This window comes from Pagrus pagrus (assembly GCF_965226575.1).
Source record: "Pagrus pagrus genome assembly, chromosome: 5".
Classification (NCBI taxonomy): Eukaryota; Metazoa; Chordata; class Actinopteri; order Spariformes; family Sparidae; genus Pagrus; species Pagrus pagrus.
In genome coordinates this window covers 15,808,081-15,829,594 of record NC_140189.1, presented here as the reverse complement: position 1 = coordinate 15,829,594, position 21,514 = coordinate 15,808,081, and the positions used below count along the sequence as shown (strand labels likewise).

The window sequence follows — 21,514 nt, the reverse complement described above, 5'->3', positions numbered from 1 at the left end:
TGGTGTACAAGCACTTAAAGGGGAGACAGGATATGGAGTCAGTCACTGTCACCCACTCCAAAGCAGATATAAACACATGGTGATGGAAACAGTTGGGAAACCATGAGGTTGGTTTACAGAACAAAAGCAAAAGCCACTGATTACACAAAATGGCAAATTACCAGCTATGTGAGGATGGAGAGACGAGTCTGATTTAAGAAATCTTTTACCTACGTTACAGATTTCAATATATTGTGAAATAATTAACAGACTTGTTACCATTGCTACATGTGGCTATAAATGACAGCAGTGTAGTTGGCATATGCAGTCAAGTGCAAGAGGGACCTCCCCTTGATAGTCAGTTTTTCCATTCCTTTTTGGAGCACACCAAGTGTCACATTTACATCAATGGAGAACTCTGCTGAACAGAGGTTCCCCAGTGGACATACCATATTCATTACACAACCACTCACAAGTACAATTTTCCTCTGCCCTGTTTTAATGAATATCAGTCTGCACAGCTGCAGACAGTTGTTTTAACTTCATGAAATAATCCTGTCACAGTAGGGGTGGGCAGTATGACCTAAAATTTATATCACTGCTTGTTTTGTTTTTTTTGCGGTGACTGTGTTGATTAGTAACCAACATGATTCATTCATTTAGACGACTCGAAAATTAGGCATGTCTAAACCATTTATTTGTAGAAAACCCAAACTATGTTTATTGAAGTACAATAGTCAGTATATCGCGGGGCTCGTCTATCAAGTAGATTTACATACAGCACCAATAGACACACATACTGACGAGGATCAAGGAGCAGTAGGAGCTTTCATTTAAAGTTAACAGAGCCAGCTAAGCTGTGTTGCCGTATTAAGTAGCACATAGAGCAACATAAAAAGTTTCCCACATCTAACCTACTACTCTGCGTGAACGTTTAGCCTCATTTGAAGCTGATTAAATAACCAATTTCCCCTGACTGTCCCTTGATACTAAATAGTAGCCACATTAGCCGTGGGATGTGCTAAGGCTAAGATCAACAGGTTACGCTGCAAAATAGTTACCTAAAGCGGTGGCAAATCATACAGTTTTCGAATGTTGTTGGCCTTCGTTGAGAAAACAGTCCGAGGTAAAATGTTAGTGCACTCATAGTCTACAAGAGTTTTCCAATTGTTGTGGGGACATTTCTATCAAAAATAAACGTATTCCACTGGGTTTTCAGTTCCTTGGCTGGTGGGAGTAGATGAAAACCTTTTTATGTTAGTTATTGTAGTCAACAATGGAGAAATTGAGGTGCTTTGTTTACCTTCCACATGCTTGTGTTACCAAAGACAGCGTTGGCGTGAAAAACAGCAGTTACTGGATGTAACTCTAGTGCTATGAGTGTTAGCTTCTCTAGCTGCATGTTATCACAGCCACAGTAAAGCACATTATTTAAAAAAATCGGCTGCAAAATCCACATCGTGGCTGAACGTGACACCAGTGACAAAACCGGTATACCACTGACCCTTTCTATCACAATTTTACCAAAATAAAATGGTAGCTTTTTGTTTATTTTCCAGTTTGCTCCGTCCATTCATCTGAGCGTCTGGAGAAGGAGAGGGATGAGCTGCGAGCTTCTCTGGAGGATGCACTGCAGACACTTAAGGAGCAGCACCAGAAAGACCTGGAGGGGCTGGAGGAGCGACTGCAGACCTTCTACCAGGCTGAGTGGGACAAGGTCCACCTCACCTACCAGGAGGAGGCTAACAAGTGCAAGGTGCTCATGCAAGAGCAGGTTTGTCCCTACATCACCTTTAATCATTCATGTCAAGACATTTACTTTTGCCTCCAAGTATCCTACTGTGTTTTCATTTATAAACTCTCATTCAACCTCTTTATAACCTGTCTAAGCTCAGACACCAGTGGAGGGTGTGCTGTTTTTTGAGAAAATGACTAAAACGTTTTCATATAATGCAGTTTTTAGTATTGCCATGACATCAATGATGCTGTGGTTCAAAGTGAAGTCTATACGGTGTCATTTTTAAAGATGGATGAACTCAAAGCCAATCATGAAGCCATGAAGCTGGAGCTAGAGCAGAGCCATACAGAACAGCTACAGTGTGTTAAACAGCAGCATGAAATGTTACTAGAAGGTGAGTGAACAGTTCTGGACCAAATTGTTATTGAAACTAAATCATTTTCTGTGAAGCTGCATCATGAGTTTAGTCAGTCAGTTAACAAATGAATGTCAGGCTGTGAATTGTTTAACTGAATTGAATCATGGACATTTGCTGCACAATTTGAGTTTTCTTCTTTCCTGTAACTCTTCAGAGCTCAGCCAAGTTCACAATCAGGAGCTGCAGATTTTGGACAAAACTTTGAAAGACACAGATGCCGCTCTGTCTGTAAGCTCGGCTTTTATCTTTTTATCAGAGAAAATCACACAAACAATAGCATTATAGATTGATGAACCAGTGTGTAAAAACTTTACTCAGTGACTTGTTGTGCTGTGTGCATCCACAGGGACAGATTGAAGCGCTGACTGAGGAGAACAATGCTCTCACTGAGAAGCTAACTGCAGAGGGGAACAGGAGGAAAGAGCTGGCCGAAAAGTGTCAGGTACTCTTATCTGTGTGCTTATTATAGCACAGCGCCACAACATCTTGTGACTCCAGTGTTGCTTGGCTCAAAGCACAAAAGGCCAATGATTACCAAAAGACAAATTACCCACAGAAGCAAAAATCAATTCACGGTTTCTTAAAAGAACTCATGTTTAAGAGTTTTCTTTCAGGTGAATTAACCATTAACCATTCTTTGACGCATAAACCTGTTTGAACAAGAGTGGAGTTGGTCTCTGTGTTACAACACTGCCCTCCCTCTGTTCACGGAGTGTAGCTTTTAATTTTCCCAGAGTGCTGTTGTACAGCAACGCTGCCACTCCTCATCAGTGTTAAGTGGCTGCCACATGTACTCAGCATTCTGCCCTGGCACAGTAGAGTCATTAAGGTAACTACCTCACGTAACACTCCACATCTGCTATTAATAGATAAATGATGGCATGTAGTTTAAAGAGGGGACTAAGTTTGTTGCACACATTATTTGTTTGACATTTGTTTATATGTTTATCCTGAGTTTCATTGTCCCTGAACAAGCAGTGAATATTGTCTAAGTGATGCACAGCGCCCTCTGTTGTGTGGCTCTGGATTTTTGGCCATATGAAATGTACGAGGCTGACTGTGCTCTTTACTGAAGTAATTGACAATCCCTGAACATCTTGGCACAATTTATTTGTCCCTGCAGAAGGACTCCCACACCCTGTATCTGGAGCAGGAGCTGGAGAGCCTCAAAGTGGTGCTGGATATCAAAAACAAACAGCTCCACCAGCAGGAAAAGAAGCTGATGGAGGTTGACAAACTGGTGAGACCTGAGGCAGATGAAAATGATAGCTGGGCATCAAGACAAACCCTGCTACTGAACACAAACACATGAATCACTCAACTGTTGTTTTTTCCAGAAAGAGAAAAATGTGAAGTTGGACGAGAGCCTTAAGAAGGTCCAGCAGGAGAATGAGGACCTGAAAGCACGCATGGATAGACACGCTGCACTGTCGAGGTAAGACTTCACCACACGAACACGTGTAGTGATGGAAACCAGACTCTGAAGCATCTAACCACCCACCTCAGTTCTGACACCTTATGGCTCACTGATGGTTTAAAGCGCAGATATAACTTTTGAGTGATTAAGTTAATACTCCTCTGTGTTGTAGACCTGCATTATTTTCTAAAAACTATTCGTCAATGAGCCACACCAGTGCACTAAATGACACCTTCTCTATGATGGATACACACACTATAGTGGATTTTGACTCATCTGCACATGCGCCATCCCGGCTGACAATAATCTTCAATATTGACATTAACTCCAGTTTACGTTTGCTAAAAAGAACAATTGGCAAACTACAGTGCCCAGCTGTGCAGGACAGATGTGAAACTATATAATCGAGACAATTTTAAAGAATCCCATCTTCAGTAGGAACAACTGGGTTTGGATCTGACAGCAACAAACAGGCCGGGGAAGTCTAAGTATTGAGAGATAAATGATCGTATTGTTGATTTGGGTCTTTTCATGGCATTTGTTGATGATAATAAAAATGGAATATCACCAGTCTTCTCTTTTTGGCTTCCCAAAACAGCCTCTTCAATCATAATTTTATTTGAGTCCATTCATTTATTTTAATTTCTTACAGTAGTCTTTACATAATAACTAGTCATTTGATTTGATATATACCAGTGGTGGGGGGTTTAATTTACTGGTTGAACATTTGCATGTCTGCAAACATTAGTTGTTTCCAGACTGTTTCTAAGCTGTTTGTTGTGTTGATGTATTGCAGGCAGCTGTCGACAGAGCAGGCAGTGCTGCAGGAGTCCCTACAGAAGGAGTCCAAGGTCAACAAGCGTTTGTCAATGGAGAACGAGGAGCTGCTGTGGAAGCTCCATAACGGAGAACAGAGCGGCTCCCGCAGGGTGTCCGTTTCCAACTCCCCCCCCCACTCCATCAGCTCCGCCGTGTTCTCCAGCCCTCCTCTGTCACCCAGATAACGATGGGCCCCTGCTTCCAGGAAGCAGCCCCTCTCCTCAGAGTTATCCCCTGGAATTATTAGCCATGTTTGTTTCTTCTTAGATTAGCAACACATCAGCCTGACCATGGCTCCTTCGGGACTGGATGAACTCAGACATCAGACAATTTTCTGGGCAGAGATGCTATAGACTGTATATAAAGAAAAAAGTTGCACAGGAGCACTTAATAAGCAAGGTCACCTTGTTTTTTGCCTTTCACGACTGATAGTATGGATGGGGAAAAGGAAATCTCAGGACTTCTATGTGATGAAACACTATTTTTGTTACTTGTACTTGTTGGCAGATGCTTGCCTTTCCTGAAGCTATACGCGCGCGCACACATTCAGTACATGCAGTAAAAAACACACACATAAATGCAAATGCAGCCCTTTAGATGGTTTCTGTGTCTCTGGAGACTGCAGCCCTGCAAGGTCTGAATTCAGAACATCTATTAATACAGATGACACAGTCCCTCCTCAGAGCGCAGTTTGAAATATGTTTTAAATATGGAATAATTTCAGCACCATTTCTCACAGATAACTGCATCAAAGTGACAGTCAAGCTGTCACATTACTAACATCTGTCTGCTCTACAGCACATCAGAGCTGTGCAAGTCTCCATCTATGTTCAGATTTCTTTGAGGACACGTTTTTTTAACGGTTGGTATTTTTTAGGTCTCGAATGGCAGTTAAAGTTTCATCTGTGGCCTCAAACATGTTTGTTTTTTTATGTTTGTTCATTTGACCAGGGACCAATCCAAGTCTTTGTGCATGTGTTTGAGTCTCAGCCCTTACTGAACCCTCCCAACGCAGCTTTAAAGTCGGGGTCTTTGCAAGGAGTCGACCAGAAGAAGCTTTACAGTACTTGTCAGAGGCACTGCCTCCTGGAAATGTATGAAAAAGAGTATTTTATGTGGAAATGGTATTATTGGTGTGTTGACCCTGTTTGAGATATGCAATTAATAAAGTCTTGTATTAAACCTGCAGTATCAAAGTCGAGCTTTATAACTGTGATGTACACGTTTTGACTTGATCACGGCAGATGAAACTCAAAAACGGATAAAAGTTTTTCCTGGGACAAACTCGAGCTGAGCAGGTATCAGTCCAGCCTTGTGACTGTTGTGTTGGAGTCAAATATCTTTGAATGTCTTCAAAACCACAGACATCCATGTCCTAAGCTTCAGTATATTCCAAAATCATCATAACCAGCAGCTATTCAGCAAAGTGGAAACTGCAGCAAGTGTCGCATTGGACCAAAATAAGTTCTGGGCCTGCGGATCACATTCCACATACGGAGAGCATTAGGACGTCAGCCTGGCACACAGCTGAGCTGCAAACCAGATCCTCCTCTTCGTGTCTCTGACGGCTGTGTCTCTCTTTTCCAGCATCATTATTTTATTTAATTGTACCGTAAAGACTTAGTGTGATTAGTCAGTGATGTTTGATTAGGTAGCCAACACGACGGGAGTGCCAAGGCTTACAGCAGTCGGGTGTTGTCTCTGTCAGAGAGGCCATAAATTCTGACTCGACTACCCAGAACTCTTGTTATTTCTAAATGAAAATCTCAATATTTGATAAATATAACATTTGCTTTAATTTTAGCTTTCTCTCTGGCATCCATTCTGCAACCTTCTGCAGACATTAAGAGTCTAGATTAAACCCACACTCCTGTAGAGCGCCTCGCAAAGCATGTTAGGATTCAGCTTTGCTTTTCTTTTATCACATGATCTGAGAGATGCTCAGTAGACCTGGCGTCTGGTCCCTGCAGGTCGGCACTCCTTGACTTGATAGTTTGGATTCATGTTTGGGTTCTTTGTCCTGCTGCAAAATTAATCCTCTCCTCACAGCTTTTAGCCAGAGGAGGGTCGTGACTCTGCACAATTACAGCTTCTTTTTGTTCCCTGTTCAGTTAAAAGGGACTTAAAAACTTTCCAGCTGCAAAAAAAAAACATTTGTAGTTTTGAAAGTAAACTTTTCGACAAAAGATGGAGCAAATCTTTATTATGTTTCCACAATCTGCAATCTAAAAATACATCCATTTTTATGTATATATACATGTCGATTTCATCTCCTCTCTCTGGTAGGCTATTTGAAGATAATGTCGGTCGTCACAATCGTCTCACCGTGCTGGTTCTTGGCTTTACAGACGTAGTTTCCAAAGTCGATGGTCTCCATGTCTTCTATAGTCATGACGCTCTGGGAGACCCGCGTGGTGTGGCCCATCCCTCTGTTAACCAGCCTCCAGGAGGTGTGGATGTGAACTGGACGGCGGTCCTTAACAACAAAACAAACATGGTTTATTGTCATTATGTTATCTGTTGGTGGTAATTGACACATTGAATTAAAAATGTGCTCTTATTATTACATCACTTGGGTGTTGGAGTTTGTTTTCACACTCATCTGCTGAAGGCGGAAAGTTTCTCAGCGATCTTAAATCTCAGTTTAACACGTGTACCAGGAGGAATTCATGACATCATCATGTAATGTGAAAACCTGAAACCTTCTGTGCAAATGCACTGGAATGTTCAGTGAAGCAGGAGACATCTTGTGTCCAGCTGTTCAACTGAAGAAATTAATAAAAATGTCTCTTCATTTATTCTGGATTTTTTGAGAAGACGTTTTTATATGTATATAATTTGATTAATTACATACACTGATGATGAAAAAACATCTTTCTGAACAATCATTAAATGTGATGATTATTTCATCATTCTGTCTTTAAATAAATTTACAAAATGGACTTATACCATATTCTATCTCACAGTTTTTCAAATAATAATGAATCAATACGTATATGAAATAAAGAGTTCATTTGAATTTTTTTTAAAGGATCCATTCATTTCCTTCTGCATTTAAAGACAGAAAAGACAGAATAATTAAAATAATTGACAGTCATAAGACATAATTATCAGCTGGTACATATAAAAGGGCAGTATGTACGGATTTTAGTTGAAACCTTCAAAATTAACCTCAAAAGAATGTGAATAAATAGCAGTTTTGGCGTTTTGATGTCTATGTACTGTGTTGCAGAGGTATCTACTGAGGTTAGCATGCTTAACAGCTACCCCCGGCCTGTCCTGGTCCAAAGCTCCTGTACTAGCGGTGTAAACACACCTCCCGGGTGCCAAAGCTCCCAGTCTGAACTGCTAGCTGCCGGGCTAACTCAGCTACATAACTAGCTAAGGCAGCTACAGTTAGCAGCAGTTAGCGGTTACTCTGGCCATATGTTGCCCTCTATTAGTAGTATGAATTTGACAGGTGGCCAATCCTTACATATTGCAGCTTTAATGATTATTTTATATCATCTTACTTATTGACACCCTACTTTTTTGTCATTTTAATAATAAATTGATCACAGTGTATAAACAGAAATGCATTAAAACAGGGGAATGTAATGGTGGACCACAGGCCAAAAGCAAATGTCTATTGTGTTGTGTTATTATTTTTTTCTCTAGAGACAAATCAAACCTTATGGTGGGCCAACTTTGGGCAGCCCTGCATTAGCAGATGTTTTTAGTAACTGAAACTGAAAAGTGTCACAATTGAGACTATTTTTTGATTAATGCTGAATGTATTAGAGTCCTTCCCCTTTAAATCATAGTTTTATAGTGTGTAGTTTTGTTTAATTTCTCCTGGCTACAAAATAAATTCCTCTGGCAGGACATTTTTTATTGAGCTGACCCGTATAAACACAAGACCGCTGGCTGTTGTTGATGATGCTGATCCTGAATCAGGTTTGACTTTTGGTTTTCAGGCCAGTGTTCCTCTTACCTGACCAGGATAAGACCAGGTGTAGCTCACGTCCACCTCTGGCTCCCCCAGCACTGTGCAGGTCACATTGACGTTGTCTCCTCCTCTCACAGACTCGGGAGAGGCATCGAGGCTCACAAATGGTGGTCCACTAGGAACTGTAAACAAGAGACAGTAAACAATACGTATTACCAAATATCTCCATGAGACGTGGTGAAGGTGAGCAGTTCATCAGATCAAATGTAGGACATTACAGATGAAGTGTTGTAGTATTGAAACAGTTAAACCATATCCATCACCATCACCAGTCTACACTCTATTTTTCTCCATGTGCCAGTCAAACATGCCATGGGAGCTTAATTCTAACTAAACCACACACTATTTCCACTTCATCAGTCCAGACTGTGTTTCCATTTCAGCTGGCCGGCGTCCACATAAACTGAGCTCAGCCGTGAGGAGCGAGAAGGCTTTTGAAAACCTTTTCCTGGAAGCTGATGAAGCAGAGTAACGGGCACTTGATTCATGACTCTGGAAACGCCTCTCACAGTGCCACTGTGAATCAATAAGGTGATGAGCACTGTGGTTATGTTTGACAGGAAAATGGTTACTGATGCTGCACTTGTGTTGTGATTGTTTCATCCTTACCCTCCACATAGAGCAGCTGGTACTTGGTGGAGATCTGCGGGGTGCCTCTGGTCACGGCCTTGCAGTAGAAGACTCCCTGATGCTCGGGGCTGGGGTTCTGCAGGACGAAGCCCTTGGTGGGGTCGTAGGTCACCAGCGTACTATTGGCTGTGATCTCCTCTGGAGGGACTTCTCTGTGCAGGGAGACCTTGGCCTGTGGGTCAGTCACAGGACAGGGCACCACAGCAGGCCTGTCGGGCCGCAGGTACACGATCTCAAAGTGGATGGCAGAGGGGACGAAGAGGTTGTCTTTGTCTGTTCAGAGGGACAAATGTGCGGCATTGAACACTGTGAATAAGGTTCAGATGCCCTCAGAAATACACCTAAATGAGTGTAAGACATTAAACCCTGACCAGCTCACTTATGATAGATCATAGCATTACTTTTCAATAAAACACTGGGGGTATCAATAGTCACTAATGACATTATGAATGGTTAATAAAGAAGGCAGAGCACTTAAGTTAAAAAGCTTTTTAAAGGAGTTGTGTTTATAGCTTGATGGCTAATTAATAGTTTAATAAAATGCCTGAATGCAGATGCTCGACAGCAAGGTGGGTCAACTTAGTGCCACAGAGATCCAAACCAGACTCCAACCACTGATAAACACTATTTAAAGCAACATTATGTAACTTTTTGACGTTAAAATAACAGCTTCAACATCATGTTGATGGTACAGAGTCTTGTATGAATTGGATGAATGGTGTCTCTGTCTCAGCCACTCCGCCCCCCATCACTTGTTTCTGCACTGACTTCAGTGGGAGTGTAGGATCACAGCGTTACATACATGTTTACTTCAACGTACAAGTCTTGTTTGTAGTTAGCACCTACATTACAGCTGACAAATTGTTACAGACCTGGGATTTGTATTTACGACAGTGGTGTTCCACTCAGAAACTGTGGGGGGCGCCAAATCCCACAAGGTGCCAATTTCTACATAATGATGCTTTAAATTAAGTGAATTAATTTACATTTCAGAAACAAACTATGAACACGACACCCACAAACAGTATGATCACCTTAAAGCTGATATGTGAACAAATTTAATTCATTTGGAGTCGTTTTTTCTGGCAACTCGGCAAAAAAAGTCCAAAATATGCTCATCTTTTAGCAATTTTTTCAGTGTCCACCAACTCCCGAGGGAAATATCTGACTCTTTAGCTGCTCAATGCTCCTCCAAGTTCACTTTGTTATGGGAAGGGTAGATTTGGTTTACCAGAGCTTTTATTTCCTTCGCCAAGGAGGTTATGTTTTCGCCCATGTCCATTTGTTTGTTGGTTGGTTTGTCAGCAGGATTAGACAAACAACAGATTTCCACTAAACGCAAAACCAAAACAGCTGAAAGACATTAAAATGACTCAACTGAAACAATGGCTTGGAAAAAAAACCAGAGCTTTGATCATTTCTAAATGGACATGTTAAATGTATTTTGCTCATTTTTTAATTGTGTTATGTTACCTCTTCTGTTACCAGCCTGGAGGCTACAGACCTAAATTAGCATTCTTGCTAACTCTGGCATGTTTACATTGTGTATTTTATACTGATGTTCATTTACTTGCTCTGCCCCTATAGAATAAACAAATACAATTAAATTAATAAAAACAGTCCATAGAGCTGAGTGGACCTTCATTATTGCGTAATAATTCTCTGTGGGTCCATCACTCTGAGGGACACTGTCCTCATTACACAGTCATCAGTCACTGTATCCTTTTTACTCACCTGTGAAGTAGATGTATGACACATATGCGCGTTCGTGGTCCTTCTCACACTCGGTGCCGTCACACACTATCACCCAGCAGCTGTAGGGCCCTGTGTCAGCAGCAGAGGGCGACGTCAGGATCAGCTGACTGTACTTGTCACTCTGCCTGATGCTGGAGGCGGGAAACAAAAACATGAGTTTTTCACATTCATTTCAACTTATAGTGCGACGAAAAACTTATGTCTGCCTCCAGCACCTGAGGCGTGAGTCATTGAAGGTGTCCAGGTAGGTCGGGTAGGACCAACCGATGGCGTTGCCTTTGCAGCGCAGCTCCATGTTCTTCCCAGGAGTCAGAGTCGTGCTCTGGCCCAGGCGAACAAAGCGTCCCTTATCTAAAACCTGGGTCAACAGGGACTGGCCTTTAACTCCTCCATCTTTTAGTTTGGGGTGTCTTATCTTCACACGTTTCCCTCCAGGCCGGATGCGGTTCTCTCCTACGTCTTTTCTCCGCTTGACTTGTTGGCAGGCACCTGGTAACACACAGGCACAGAGGAAGCAGGGTGAGAGGGACGAGAGGGGCAAGAATATTAAAGATAACAAAGTCACAAAATCGTCTGTTCGTGTACTGTGGCCTAATTCTCTGAAGAAACAGCAGAGTCCAGACTCATCTCTACTGCTACTCTGTGTGTTTCCTCCAGCTGTGACAACAGTTGAACAGGAAGTGTTAAATCCCTACAACTGGCACAAAATGTCCAGAGCTTGCTCTCTGTTTCAGCTGTATTTCTCAGTGGGCACAGAACACACAAAGCATTAGAGACAAGAACAAAATAATCAGTCCGTGGACCTTGAGAGGTTTGTTGTTCTGTTCTTCAGTGAAGCATTAATGAGGACTCGAAGGAAAGGTCAGCAGTAAAGGCGATTTAATTGGAAACGCCTGTTGCATGCCTCCACCAGATGCAGCTGGTTTGAGTTGGTCTGCAGGAATACTTTACAAAAACTCACAGAACTTCATGCAGCTCTGAAGCTTTTACAATTTACATGCTTTACAGAAAACTCATACACAGCAGATCGGTTGCAGTGTGTCACTGAGGAAAGATTAAACGATTGACAAATGAATAAAGTGTTTGTCTTTGCCAGATGGGAGATTTACTTCTTGGTGAATCTGTCTTTCATTCTACACCCATCACAAAGACCGGAGCCCCCAGCCAACCTCAGATTATCTAATGCTCTCTCTGCTCCCAATCCAAGTTCCCACGATTAAATCAACTTCATCATAAATCTACAAGACAAATGTGAAGATGGAGGCTTTACTCACCATTTTGGATCTCCACCCAGAACAGTGCCAGGCAAAGCACAAACCAGAGCTTCATAGTGTTCTGACGGCCTCTGCAGGGAGGTCTGGTTCAGTCCCGGAGCTTCACTGGAACTCTGCAGGCTCCAGCTTCTTGGTTCAGATTTCCAGCTCCATCCTCCTCACAGACTGAGAGGAAGAGGGAAAATAACCCTTCTGTTTACTCTCTCTCCTCAGAGTTGAAGAGCGGAGATACGTACTATAGAGCCCTCTGCTGGAGTGTGGAGCACTGTGCCATTTAAAGGGTAACTCCACCCATTCTATGAATTAACATATGTTTACAGGTCCTGGGGAGTGCCACTGCATATGTGAAAAGAGTAGTCTTAAGACTTTTGTGGCTCCAGAGGAAGCTGCATGTAATCTGACAAACTCCAGTGATGTCACTAAGTGGCTATGTTGCATTGTGGGTAATGTAGGCACAAGGGTTTGAAAAGGAAGAAGAATGTGTGTTAAAAATGTGATATCTCTGGTTCTGCTGTATTGATTTTAATCATTTGTTTTTAAACTGTGCGTCATGAGTCCAACAGTGTCATAGGAGTACGATGTTAGACCAGTGGACTATTTCTTAAAACCTGTTTGAAACCCAAAGATGTAAGATTACAAATTACCCAAGAATTCACAAACAACAGCAAAGATTATAAAAGTCTATTATATGAAGACAGGTTGGTGCTGCAGAACCTTAAATTCTTATCTTTCCAACCCTGTTAATCACTTTCAATTCATGACTTCCAGATCTGTGTTGTGACCTGCATCAGCGTTAACAATCTAATAATGTCATAGATAATAAATCATTAGCCACATGAGACATTTTCTGCAAACCAGGTACTTCTACTTTTGACACTGTAAGTATACTGGACCAAAAATGTCTCCAGTTTCAGAGTTAAGAGCGAGAACATAACATTATTTGTAAATGGCCACATGGTGGCGCCATCTACATTAAAACTGAGCTAGTCCCGCTTTGATTCATGGTCTGACTGAAATAGTTTTATTTTTCAGCTATAACGCTAACTCACAGACCATAACAATAGAATAAATGAAACACCAAACACAGTCTTACTGGAAAATACATTTATTGTTTTTGTTTGTGCAGTTACGAGTGATACTACATCATGACATCACGGTTACTTCTAGGTACTTTATTGTGTGACCTCACTAGAAGACTACCCACTGTTAATGTAGAGGTATCGACCATACTCCTGCTGAGACGAGCTCGAATTTGTTCCACCACGTTGATTTAAACTGTTGCACTGCACTCATCAGTGCACCTGATCAAATTCATCACCAACACCTTCAGCTTCAGTACTGGACCTCTTGAACACTGTTGGACCAGACGGTGTAAAACACTGGCTTTGTGGGTGAAAGATCAGACAGAAAACTGGAGGGCACCGAGCCTTACAACTCATAGTACAAGAAGGAAAGGGTGGCCCCTAAAAGCCCAGAGGGAAGAATGTTGGTACTGAATCTTCATGAAGTTCAGAAGAAAAAGCCTCTTCAAAATGGTTTTAGGGCAACACAGACTCCTGTGGTTGAAGAAAGACACTAAACACACAAGGATAAACCTGGATGAACGCCAAGTTCATTTCAATGATGTGGCACAGACCAACCTTTTATTACGTAATACTTTCACTTGTAGTTACTTGTCAAGTGGTCCGGTTTACAGAGAATAACTCCATGAAGACAAATGAGAAAATAAAACCTGTCATTACCTGATAGAGTGGAAAAAGAAACTATTGTACAAACAATTTTTGAGAAAAGTCCTGTGTCAGATAATCTTCATATTCAGTCTGTAACAGCTCGTAGACAAACAAAAGTAAAAAAGTGACCTCAATAACTACAACAAAGAATGATATGATCTGTTACTTAACACCTACAGGAGCCTAAAACTTTCCACCAGCACATGACCTACTTTCAGGTGTCTGACATCTGACATATACAGTGAATTGAGTCGAGTCATGTCATGTTAAGTGCCTACAGAACTATCGAACATAGCGTACACATTGGTCTAAATGAGGCAGCGTCTTTATGATCTTTATACAGATATCATAACTCCACATACATGCATGTAAAACAGTTATGCACCAAATAATTCTAAAATCTATTTCAACTTCATGATCGACACATTTTTTATCCTAGCGTTGGTCCTTTTCAGCGTTGTACACAAAAAGGGCACTGAGCTCTTTTACCACAAACTAACGTTACTTTTAATACTAGTACATAACTGTTGTATCAAAATCTAGTAATATCCATCCATTCATTATTTCCAACTTTACATTCAAAAACCCACCTGTACAAATGTAAAAATGAACAGAATAGACAAACTGTGTGAAACAGAAAAGCTTTGCTGCAGTCTTGCGCTGACTGCTTCGACATCACTCTCCAGTGTGTTACCTGTCCTTTCCCATTCTGCCTCCGTGCTGTCCTACAGGATGTGCTGCCATCACAGTGACAGAGCGGCGCCCCATCATGTGGTCATCTGATAAACAATACTGACGTAGACTGAGTGTTCTTGTGTCTGAGGCACACCGTGGTGAGGCTGTGTGAACGTCAAGGCAGAGCTGCTCTGTGCATCTGCCGCCTCACAGAGTCTGTGCACAGACTGGTAAACTTTAAAACTGGCTGGTCTTTTCTTGGCAGATGTAACTCTCCTGGTCTTTTTCTCCAGCGTCCCCGCTGCTCTTGTTGTGTTTCCTGGTGCTGCTGCTGCCGTTTGAAGGACCCTGGAGAAGGCGCTGGCGCTCCTCACTGTGCCACATGCCGTAGCCAAAGTAGATCAAGAAGCCTGAAAAATGAGGGAACAGACATGAAATGCAAAAAAATCTAAAATACTGGCTAAGCAACAAAACTTGGGAAATATTTGCTCTCTTGCTGGGAATTAAATGAGAAGATTAGACCCGCTCTCATATCTGCCTGTTAAAGGTCATAATGATAACATTTGTATGTAGACAAAATAGACAAAGATGTCAACAAAAGACATTTCTTCTATATTTGTATTTTATTTAGTTAGTTTTGTTAGTACACAATATCATTTCAGTTTTTTATTAAGTCTAGTTTTTAATGTTATTTCAATTAATTAAAATGTTTTTTGTAGTTTAGTTTTATTTAACTATAACAATCAACCATACCCTGCCACCAGCACCTCCAAAGCTCACTTATTAACATGTTACATCTTCTTTGCTTAATTTGAACAAAAATCAAAGTGTGACAACATGTTGTGGGGTATCGAGGGGTTGTGTGTAGAAGCATTTCTTGGCTGGGAGCAGTGACATGTTGCCTGGGAACCTCACGCTGACAAACAAGATGCCAGGAAGTCACTGCTCTTGACAAACACAGAGCACCTCTGGACGACGCCAGGCAAGCTGTTTCCCCTTGTTTCCAGCCTTTACGCTAAGCTAAGCTAAGCTAATCATCTCCACGTTAGCTTCATACACATGAGAACGGTGCTGATGTTCTCCTCAACTCCAGACAAAAAAGGCAATAAGCACATCTACCAAAATGTCTGAAACTGTTCCATGAAATATTCAGAATGGGTTGTGGCAGTTTGTAATTTATCAGACAGGCAGTTTAAAGACACTCACCCACAGCCATCCACACAGAGAAACGTATCCATGTGTCTCCACTCAGCTGCACCATGAGGTAAATATTGACAAATACGCTCAGAATGGGCAGAAAAGGCAGAAGAGGGACCTGTGATGGCAACAAGCACAAAATCGAACCTCAATTTATTCATATTGAATCGTTCTCATTCCATAATGCAGGACTTGGCATGAAAATGTTGGACTTATTGAGCTTCCACGCACCATGAAGGAGACCTTCTTGCTCGTCTGAGGCTGCCTGCACACCATGAAGACGCAGCCGCTGAAGATGAGCAGACACATGGACAGCGATGCCAGGATCCACACCTCCATACGGAGGATGGAGCCGATGTGGTAGGTGGTCAGATAGCTGAGCACACACACTACCAGCACTGCGTTTTGAAAACACACACTTAATTCTCACATCTTACGGTAATTCATAAAAAAAAAGAGGAAAAGGTTCGAACCTGGCGTGCTTACCGAGCACACCGATGGACATGTTGACCACGCTGGAGGAATGCTCAGAGGGTGAGGCAGGAGGGTGAAGGACGGCCTGAAGGCTGGAGTTGCCACCCTTCAGCATGTTAAGATGAGACTCGGACTCTGTGAGGTCAGACTCGTCCCCCCCAGAGGACAGGTAGTCCTTCTCAGTGGTGCCTGAACGCCCCTCCAGGCTTCCATCTGGCTGGTACCTGGAAACACAGAGGCATCAAGTCTGCATGTGACTACAGGTCAACAAATGAAATGTTCTGTTTTATAGGTTTCTAAAAATGCCACCTGTGTACATCCGTTACAAACCACTTTCATTGTAATACCTTCTCTTTTACTTTATAAAACAACCAAGGCCTATAACTCCAGATTAAACCAGGGAGAAAACACTGTGTCTGTGTTAACTGCGGCTGTGGTGATGAGTCACCTTTGTGCAACCAGCCGAGGTGTACAGAAGGTCCAGAGTTAAGCAAGTGCAGAAAACTTGAGTAAACACTTTGAATCACTCAAGCAGCCACTTCACATTCAGTCAATGGGAGCATTCACAGCACTTACATCACCAGTGTGATGCAATAACATGAGGCGTGTGTTACACCGACGGGGTAATCATACCTGTGGGTTTATGGAAAGGCTATAACGGAAGCTGTTTCACAATGTTGCACAAATAAGATTTGTTTCGAGCAATATTTATAAATGTACCCACCTGAGAATCAGTACACACACAGCGACCAGCGAGTAGGCCAGCAGTGTCCCAATGGACATCATGTCAACCAGCGCTTTGAGGTCAAACAAGAACGCCATGATGGCTGTGAACGGCAAAACACACAGTTAACACAAACACTTTTTAAAATAACATTTAGACAAATATAAATAGGATCACTACTGATTAGTGGTAACATCATTTTTAGCAAAATACATGAAAACTAGGCCTGTGTATGGAAGACCTGAGGGGCAAGTTGTTGCAAGATGTTTCTCTCCTGTTTATGTCTTGAGACCCGGCGAAAAAAAGGTTTGCCAGGATAATCTTTCCTTAACTATTTATTTCATCTGTGAAAACAGGGGAAACAAACAAATTCCTGGAGGAAAACAATGTTTTCTCATGCATGAAACCAAGTGGAAAAGTATACGTTTTTCTCGGGTGAAGAAAAGAAAAAAGAAAAATCTGTTTTCACAGATGAAAAAAAAAAGTAAGGATCTGTAAGTTTATCCTGGCAAAACCTTTATTTTCACCAGGTCTCCTCAAGTCATAGACAGAGGAGAGGAAATAAGTTAGATCAGAATTAGAAAATAGATAACCAGAGAAAAAAAACAAATCCCCTCAGGTCTTCGATACCGTCATAATAAATTGAAAATATTATCGATATCATAGTTTGGTCAAATGTAATATCCAAATCAAAGAAAGCTGCTATTTGTTTGTTTTATTTTGTTATTGAAGGTCAAATATGTGACAAACAGCAGAATAATGAAGTGCTGCAGTGCTGCAGAGACGTCCTGGCCTACAAATGTGCTCCAGATATAAGAAAACATGTTTGTTTGGTGCAGACCCCAACAAATCTCACATCATCATGATTTTAATAATTCTTTCAATTGTGATGCAAAAATGGTCATTCCCACTAATCGTGAATCATATGGCGATATCTGTCAGAGTAATTGCAATAAGAGTTTTTATATCATGCAGCCATAATGACGACATTCATTGACACCCACATACAGCAGTGTAACAATAATATTCTTGCAATAATACATGGAAAAGCTGTTTTCTTCAGATGCACCATCCCACAAAAGCACATGGACACGAACAGATGCAAATTAAATTTCATGCAGACTTGTTTTCACAATAAAAAGACACAAAGGAGCTAAATGTTTCCTGGGCTGACAGCTGTAATCGTCTCCACACCGAGTGTCGTTTGATGTGAGATACACTGTGGCGTTCCCTGTCTTGTATCTCAGCACCAGACTCTGGTATGGAGCTGATCTCAGCAGCACAGTTCAAACACAGAGTGTTTTGTTTTTTTTAATCTCTGCTGGTCCCCGCAACACGTTAAAACAAATATAAAGCTCCCCTGCCCAGTTCTACCAGTTCTGGGGGCTCTGGGAGGGTGGATGTAGTGTAGCAGGTCACCCTTTAAAATTTATTGTATCAGCACCACACCAGTCCCCAAAGGCCAATTGTTTGAATTTCTTTAGAAGAAATGGAAGGTAACACTATTTGAAATTTCTTTGAATTTACCTCAAAATGAATTGAAATGCCTCCAAGGATGATTATGATTTAAAATCATCAGATTGTCCACCTCTACTTAGAGCCAAGCTAGCATTTTCCCCTTGTTTCCAGTCAATACGCTGAGTTTTACTGGGGGTTATGCGCTCGACTGTTTATTGGCCAGGAGCTGTGTCGTCCTGGAGGATGGGTCCCCGCCCAAAATAGACCCCATTAACTTTTGGTGTAGAGACAGGTCCAGGAATTCTTTCTCCCTTTCTTTAACGTTGCAGGATTGGGTGTTTTTAAACATTTTTGTAAACTTCTCAGGGAATAATGCATGTATCTTGATGAAAAATTCAGACATATCTATGTGGCTGCTAACTATGAGTGAGTATGAAAGGGAACTGTAGGGCCTTGGCGGAGGTATGCGCTCTACTGAGCGCCATTCAGGATTAGAAATGTGGCTAAAAGCCTGATGGACTAAAGCAGTGAACACATAATTCTTAAAATTAAAACAATGTCCATGAACTTATCAGCCTTAATGATGTGTGTAATGTTTTCTTACATGCTTTTGGAAACACCATCACCAACTTTAACATGCAGTCATCACCAAGCACCACCAATGTGCACAGATTAAAAACCCCAAACAAGTCCACGATACAACCCCATGACAGTTGAGTCCTTGTTTCGGGATCTTACCAGCAACGGTACCTGCCGCCATGGTGGCAGCCACGGGCGACTGGCGCTTACTCACTTTGGACATAAATTTGAACAGAATACCGTCTCGTGCCATGGCAAAGAGAATGCGCGGCAGAGGGAACATGGAGCCCAACAGGCTAGGGAGAAGAGGGGTCATGGTTAAGTTCAGGGCACCCTGGGAAAGAAAACATGACACCAGCACAACTGTGAAAGAACACGGTGTGTATAGAAGTGCGTCTTTCACAGTTGATTAGTGGAGAAAGATTAGCGGAAGTGATCTCACTGGACTCTCTCCGGCTCTCACCTGCTACTACACCGGAGGTCATAGTGGCAATAAGTGGGGTCTTCGTCTTAGGATTGATTCGGGCTAAGACTTTGAAAAGCACCCCATCCTCTGCCATAGCATAGATTACACGAGGCATAGGGAAAATGGAGCCCAGCAGACTGCATGAGACAGCAGAGACATGCAAGACCAACACGTTAGTCAAGAGCTCCAAACACACACACGCACACACACACACACGCACGCACGCACGCACGCACGCACACACACACACACACACACACACACACACACACACACACAATCACATCAACAAAGCTTCAGAGCATGATTACAGTCAAAAGACCATATCAACATGGCAGCCATTTTCCTCTGTCGTCACTCAGGGTGGGAAGCTCGAATGTTGGGATAATGTAATGCTGCTGTGTTCCAGGTTTCATGTCATATAAATGTAGGGAATCTGACATTTTGTCATTAATTTACCACTTTCCAGTTGATCAGCAACTGAAAAGATGATGGACAGTGAAAATCTGGAGGGACATCGGGTCATATTTCAAGGTAAAACAACATATTTAATAACCTGTACCTAGTTAGTGTTAGTTAACGGCTGTTAGCATGTTGAATGTTAGCATTCAACAGCTTCCTAGCATTCCTAACATTACGATAACAATTTGTTAGATCCTACGTTTATACGACTTGAAACCTGGAACACAGTAGCATAACATTATCCAAGCATTTAAGCTTCCCACCTTGAGCATGATGTCAGAGGGAAAATGGCCACCGTGTGAATATGGTCTATGAGTGTCTTTCTTTCCTGTTGGCACGCTATCCCATGTCATCATTTTCTTTTAATCATTTCTATTAACTTAAATGGACAGGATACAGTTGTGCAATAGATTGTATTGGAGTTGGATATAAAGGGTTTTTAGAGGCCCTTGAGAAATTACATTTCCCAGGAGTGTAAACATTTAGTCCAAACATATAAAAGCACCAAAATGTGTGTTAAAGGGCTTCAACATCTGGCAGAAATAAGACCATATTCACATGGCGGTCATTTTCCTCTGACATCACACTCAGGGTGGGAAGCTCAAATGTCGTACTGCTGTGTTCAAGGTTTCATGTCATATAAATGTACGGAAACTGACAGATCGTCATCATTTTACCACTTCTGATGGATTAGCAACTGAAAGGATGATGGATTGTGAAAATCTGACATGTCTGGATGAATAAAACATGTTGTTTTACCTTCCATCCTTTATCATCTGGATTTTCACCATCCACTACTTTTCAGTTGCTGATCAGAGGGGAAGTGGTGAAATGATAATGATTTTTCAGATTTCTTACATTTATAAGACCACAGCAGCATAACATTTTTTTTGCTTCCCACCCTGAGCGTGATGTCAGAGGTCAATGGCCGCCAGGTGAATATGGTCTATTGCTGGCAAAGGGTGGACTCCAAATTAACAGTCTCAACATGAATTGCAGGCGCTGACTTATCAAAAACGTAACTGGTTCAAGTCAAAATTGATAATATGCACATGAATTCAGATCATGGGGTAAGTTAGTTGGTGACTACTGAAGGAGGCACTGGTAAAGCAAACCTCCAGGGAAGAAAGACAGAATTAAGTCACACCAATATATTGTTTTGAGACAAACTTGCCCACCTTATAAATCCTTATTAATAGATTATAACAAAGAATTGCAGGTGTCTGAAAGCAGAGAGGAATAAGCACCCACTTTGCCCCATTAAGCAACAGGAATCAATCCAATAACAAGACACAGATAGAGATATGGTCATCATTTTTGACCAGATCTCATTCACCATTATCACCCATTTACAGAATGCATCGATGCAATGTATCACAAATTAAAGTCATATTATAAATTCAGCTGACTCAGATACAGTAAATCCAAAATGCTCTCATCTACCAGAAATATTGATATTTTGTGCTCAACTTATTTTAAGAAAGCAAATCCAGTGGTTACCTGGTGGAGAGGGCACACAGTGAACCTGCAGCGACCACATATTTAGCAGGGCCCCAGCCCACATATTCAAAGGCCATGGGCAGAGGGCTCTTCTCATCCAGCAGGTAGTAGGGCATCATCAGCGTGAGTGCAGCTGACACGCCAAAATACGCCAGGAAACACACGGTCAGTGACACCACGATGCCGATGGGAATGGCCCTCTGAGGGTTCTTCACCTCCTCACCTGTCACA

General features: G+C 41.9%; 3 protein-coding genes across 9 annotated transcripts in view; 1 reads left to right on the top strand and 2 right to left on the bottom strand.

Moving 5' to 3' along the window:
• Positions 1–5,559, top strand: part of mtus1a (microtubule associated tumor suppressor 1a) — a 33,143-nt gene extending 27,584 nt beyond the window's left edge. For 5 of the 6 annotated variants that reach the window (XM_084353374.1, XM_084353375.1, XM_084353371.1 and 2 more), the window contains 7 exons: positions 1,539–1,753; positions 2,006–2,111; positions 2,290–2,363; positions 2,482–2,577; positions 3,259–3,375; positions 3,473–3,570; positions 4,349–5,559. In XM_084353374.1, the coding sequence (XP_084209500.1) occupies positions 1,539–1,753; positions 2,006–2,111; positions 2,290–2,363; positions 2,482–2,577; positions 3,259–3,375; positions 3,473–3,570; positions 4,349–4,556 (914 nt within the window). In that variant the 3' untranslated portion in view covers positions 4,557–5,559. The remainder of the gene's footprint in view (positions 1–1,538; positions 1,754–2,005; positions 2,112–2,289; positions 2,364–2,481; positions 2,578–3,258; positions 3,376–3,472; positions 3,571–4,348) is intronic. The other variant, XR_014622647.1, reaches the window with a different exon arrangement.
• A 998-nt stretch (positions 5,560–6,557) lies between these two features.
• Positions 6,558–12,200, bottom strand: pdgfrl (platelet-derived growth factor receptor-like). Its single transcript, XM_084353376.1, has 6 exons — positions 12,019–12,200; positions 10,960–11,233; positions 10,724–10,875; positions 8,969–9,262; positions 8,345–8,481; positions 6,558–6,847 (listed from the first exon to the last, which is right to left on the bottom strand). Exons 1-6 carry the CDS (start codon positions 12,071–12,073, stop codon positions 6,659–6,661), a joined length of 1,101 nt encoding a protein of 366 aa, XP_084209502.1. The 5' UTR covers positions 12,074–12,200; the 3' UTR covers positions 6,558–6,658.
• Positions 12,201–13,608: 1,408 nt separating this feature from the next.
• slc7a2 (solute carrier family 7 member 2) overlaps positions 13,609–21,514 on the bottom strand; it is a 20,463-nt gene continuing 12,557 nt past the window's right edge. For both annotated transcript variants that reach the window (XM_084353728.1, XM_084353729.1), the window contains exons 7-13: positions 21,284–21,506; positions 19,319–19,458; positions 16,819–16,921; positions 16,107–16,318; positions 15,852–16,018; positions 15,630–15,738; positions 13,609–14,833 (exon numbers count right to left, since the gene is read on the bottom strand). In XM_084353728.1, coding sequence (XP_084209854.1) covers positions 14,661–14,833; positions 15,630–15,738; positions 15,852–16,018; positions 16,107–16,318; positions 16,819–16,921; positions 19,319–19,458; positions 21,284–21,506 — 1,127 coding nt within the window. In that variant the 3' untranslated portion in view covers positions 13,609–14,660. The remainder of the gene's footprint in view (positions 14,834–15,629; positions 15,739–15,851; positions 16,019–16,106; positions 16,319–16,818; positions 16,922–19,318; positions 19,459–21,283; positions 21,507–21,514) is intronic.

Coding starts and splice junctions, on each gene's coding strand:
- pdgfrl (XM_084353376.1), bottom strand. CDS start 12,073: ATGAAGCTCTGGTTTGTGCTTTGCCTGGCACTGTTCTGGGTGGAGATC. Junction 9,263..10,723: donor GTCATACATCTACTTCACAG/GTGAGTAAAAAG, acceptor CCCTCTGAACAG/ACAAAGACAACCTCTTCGTC. Junction 8,482..8,968: donor CCAGCTGCTCTATGTGGAGG/GTAAGGATGAAA, acceptor TCTTGTTTACAG/TTCCTAGTGGACCACCATTT.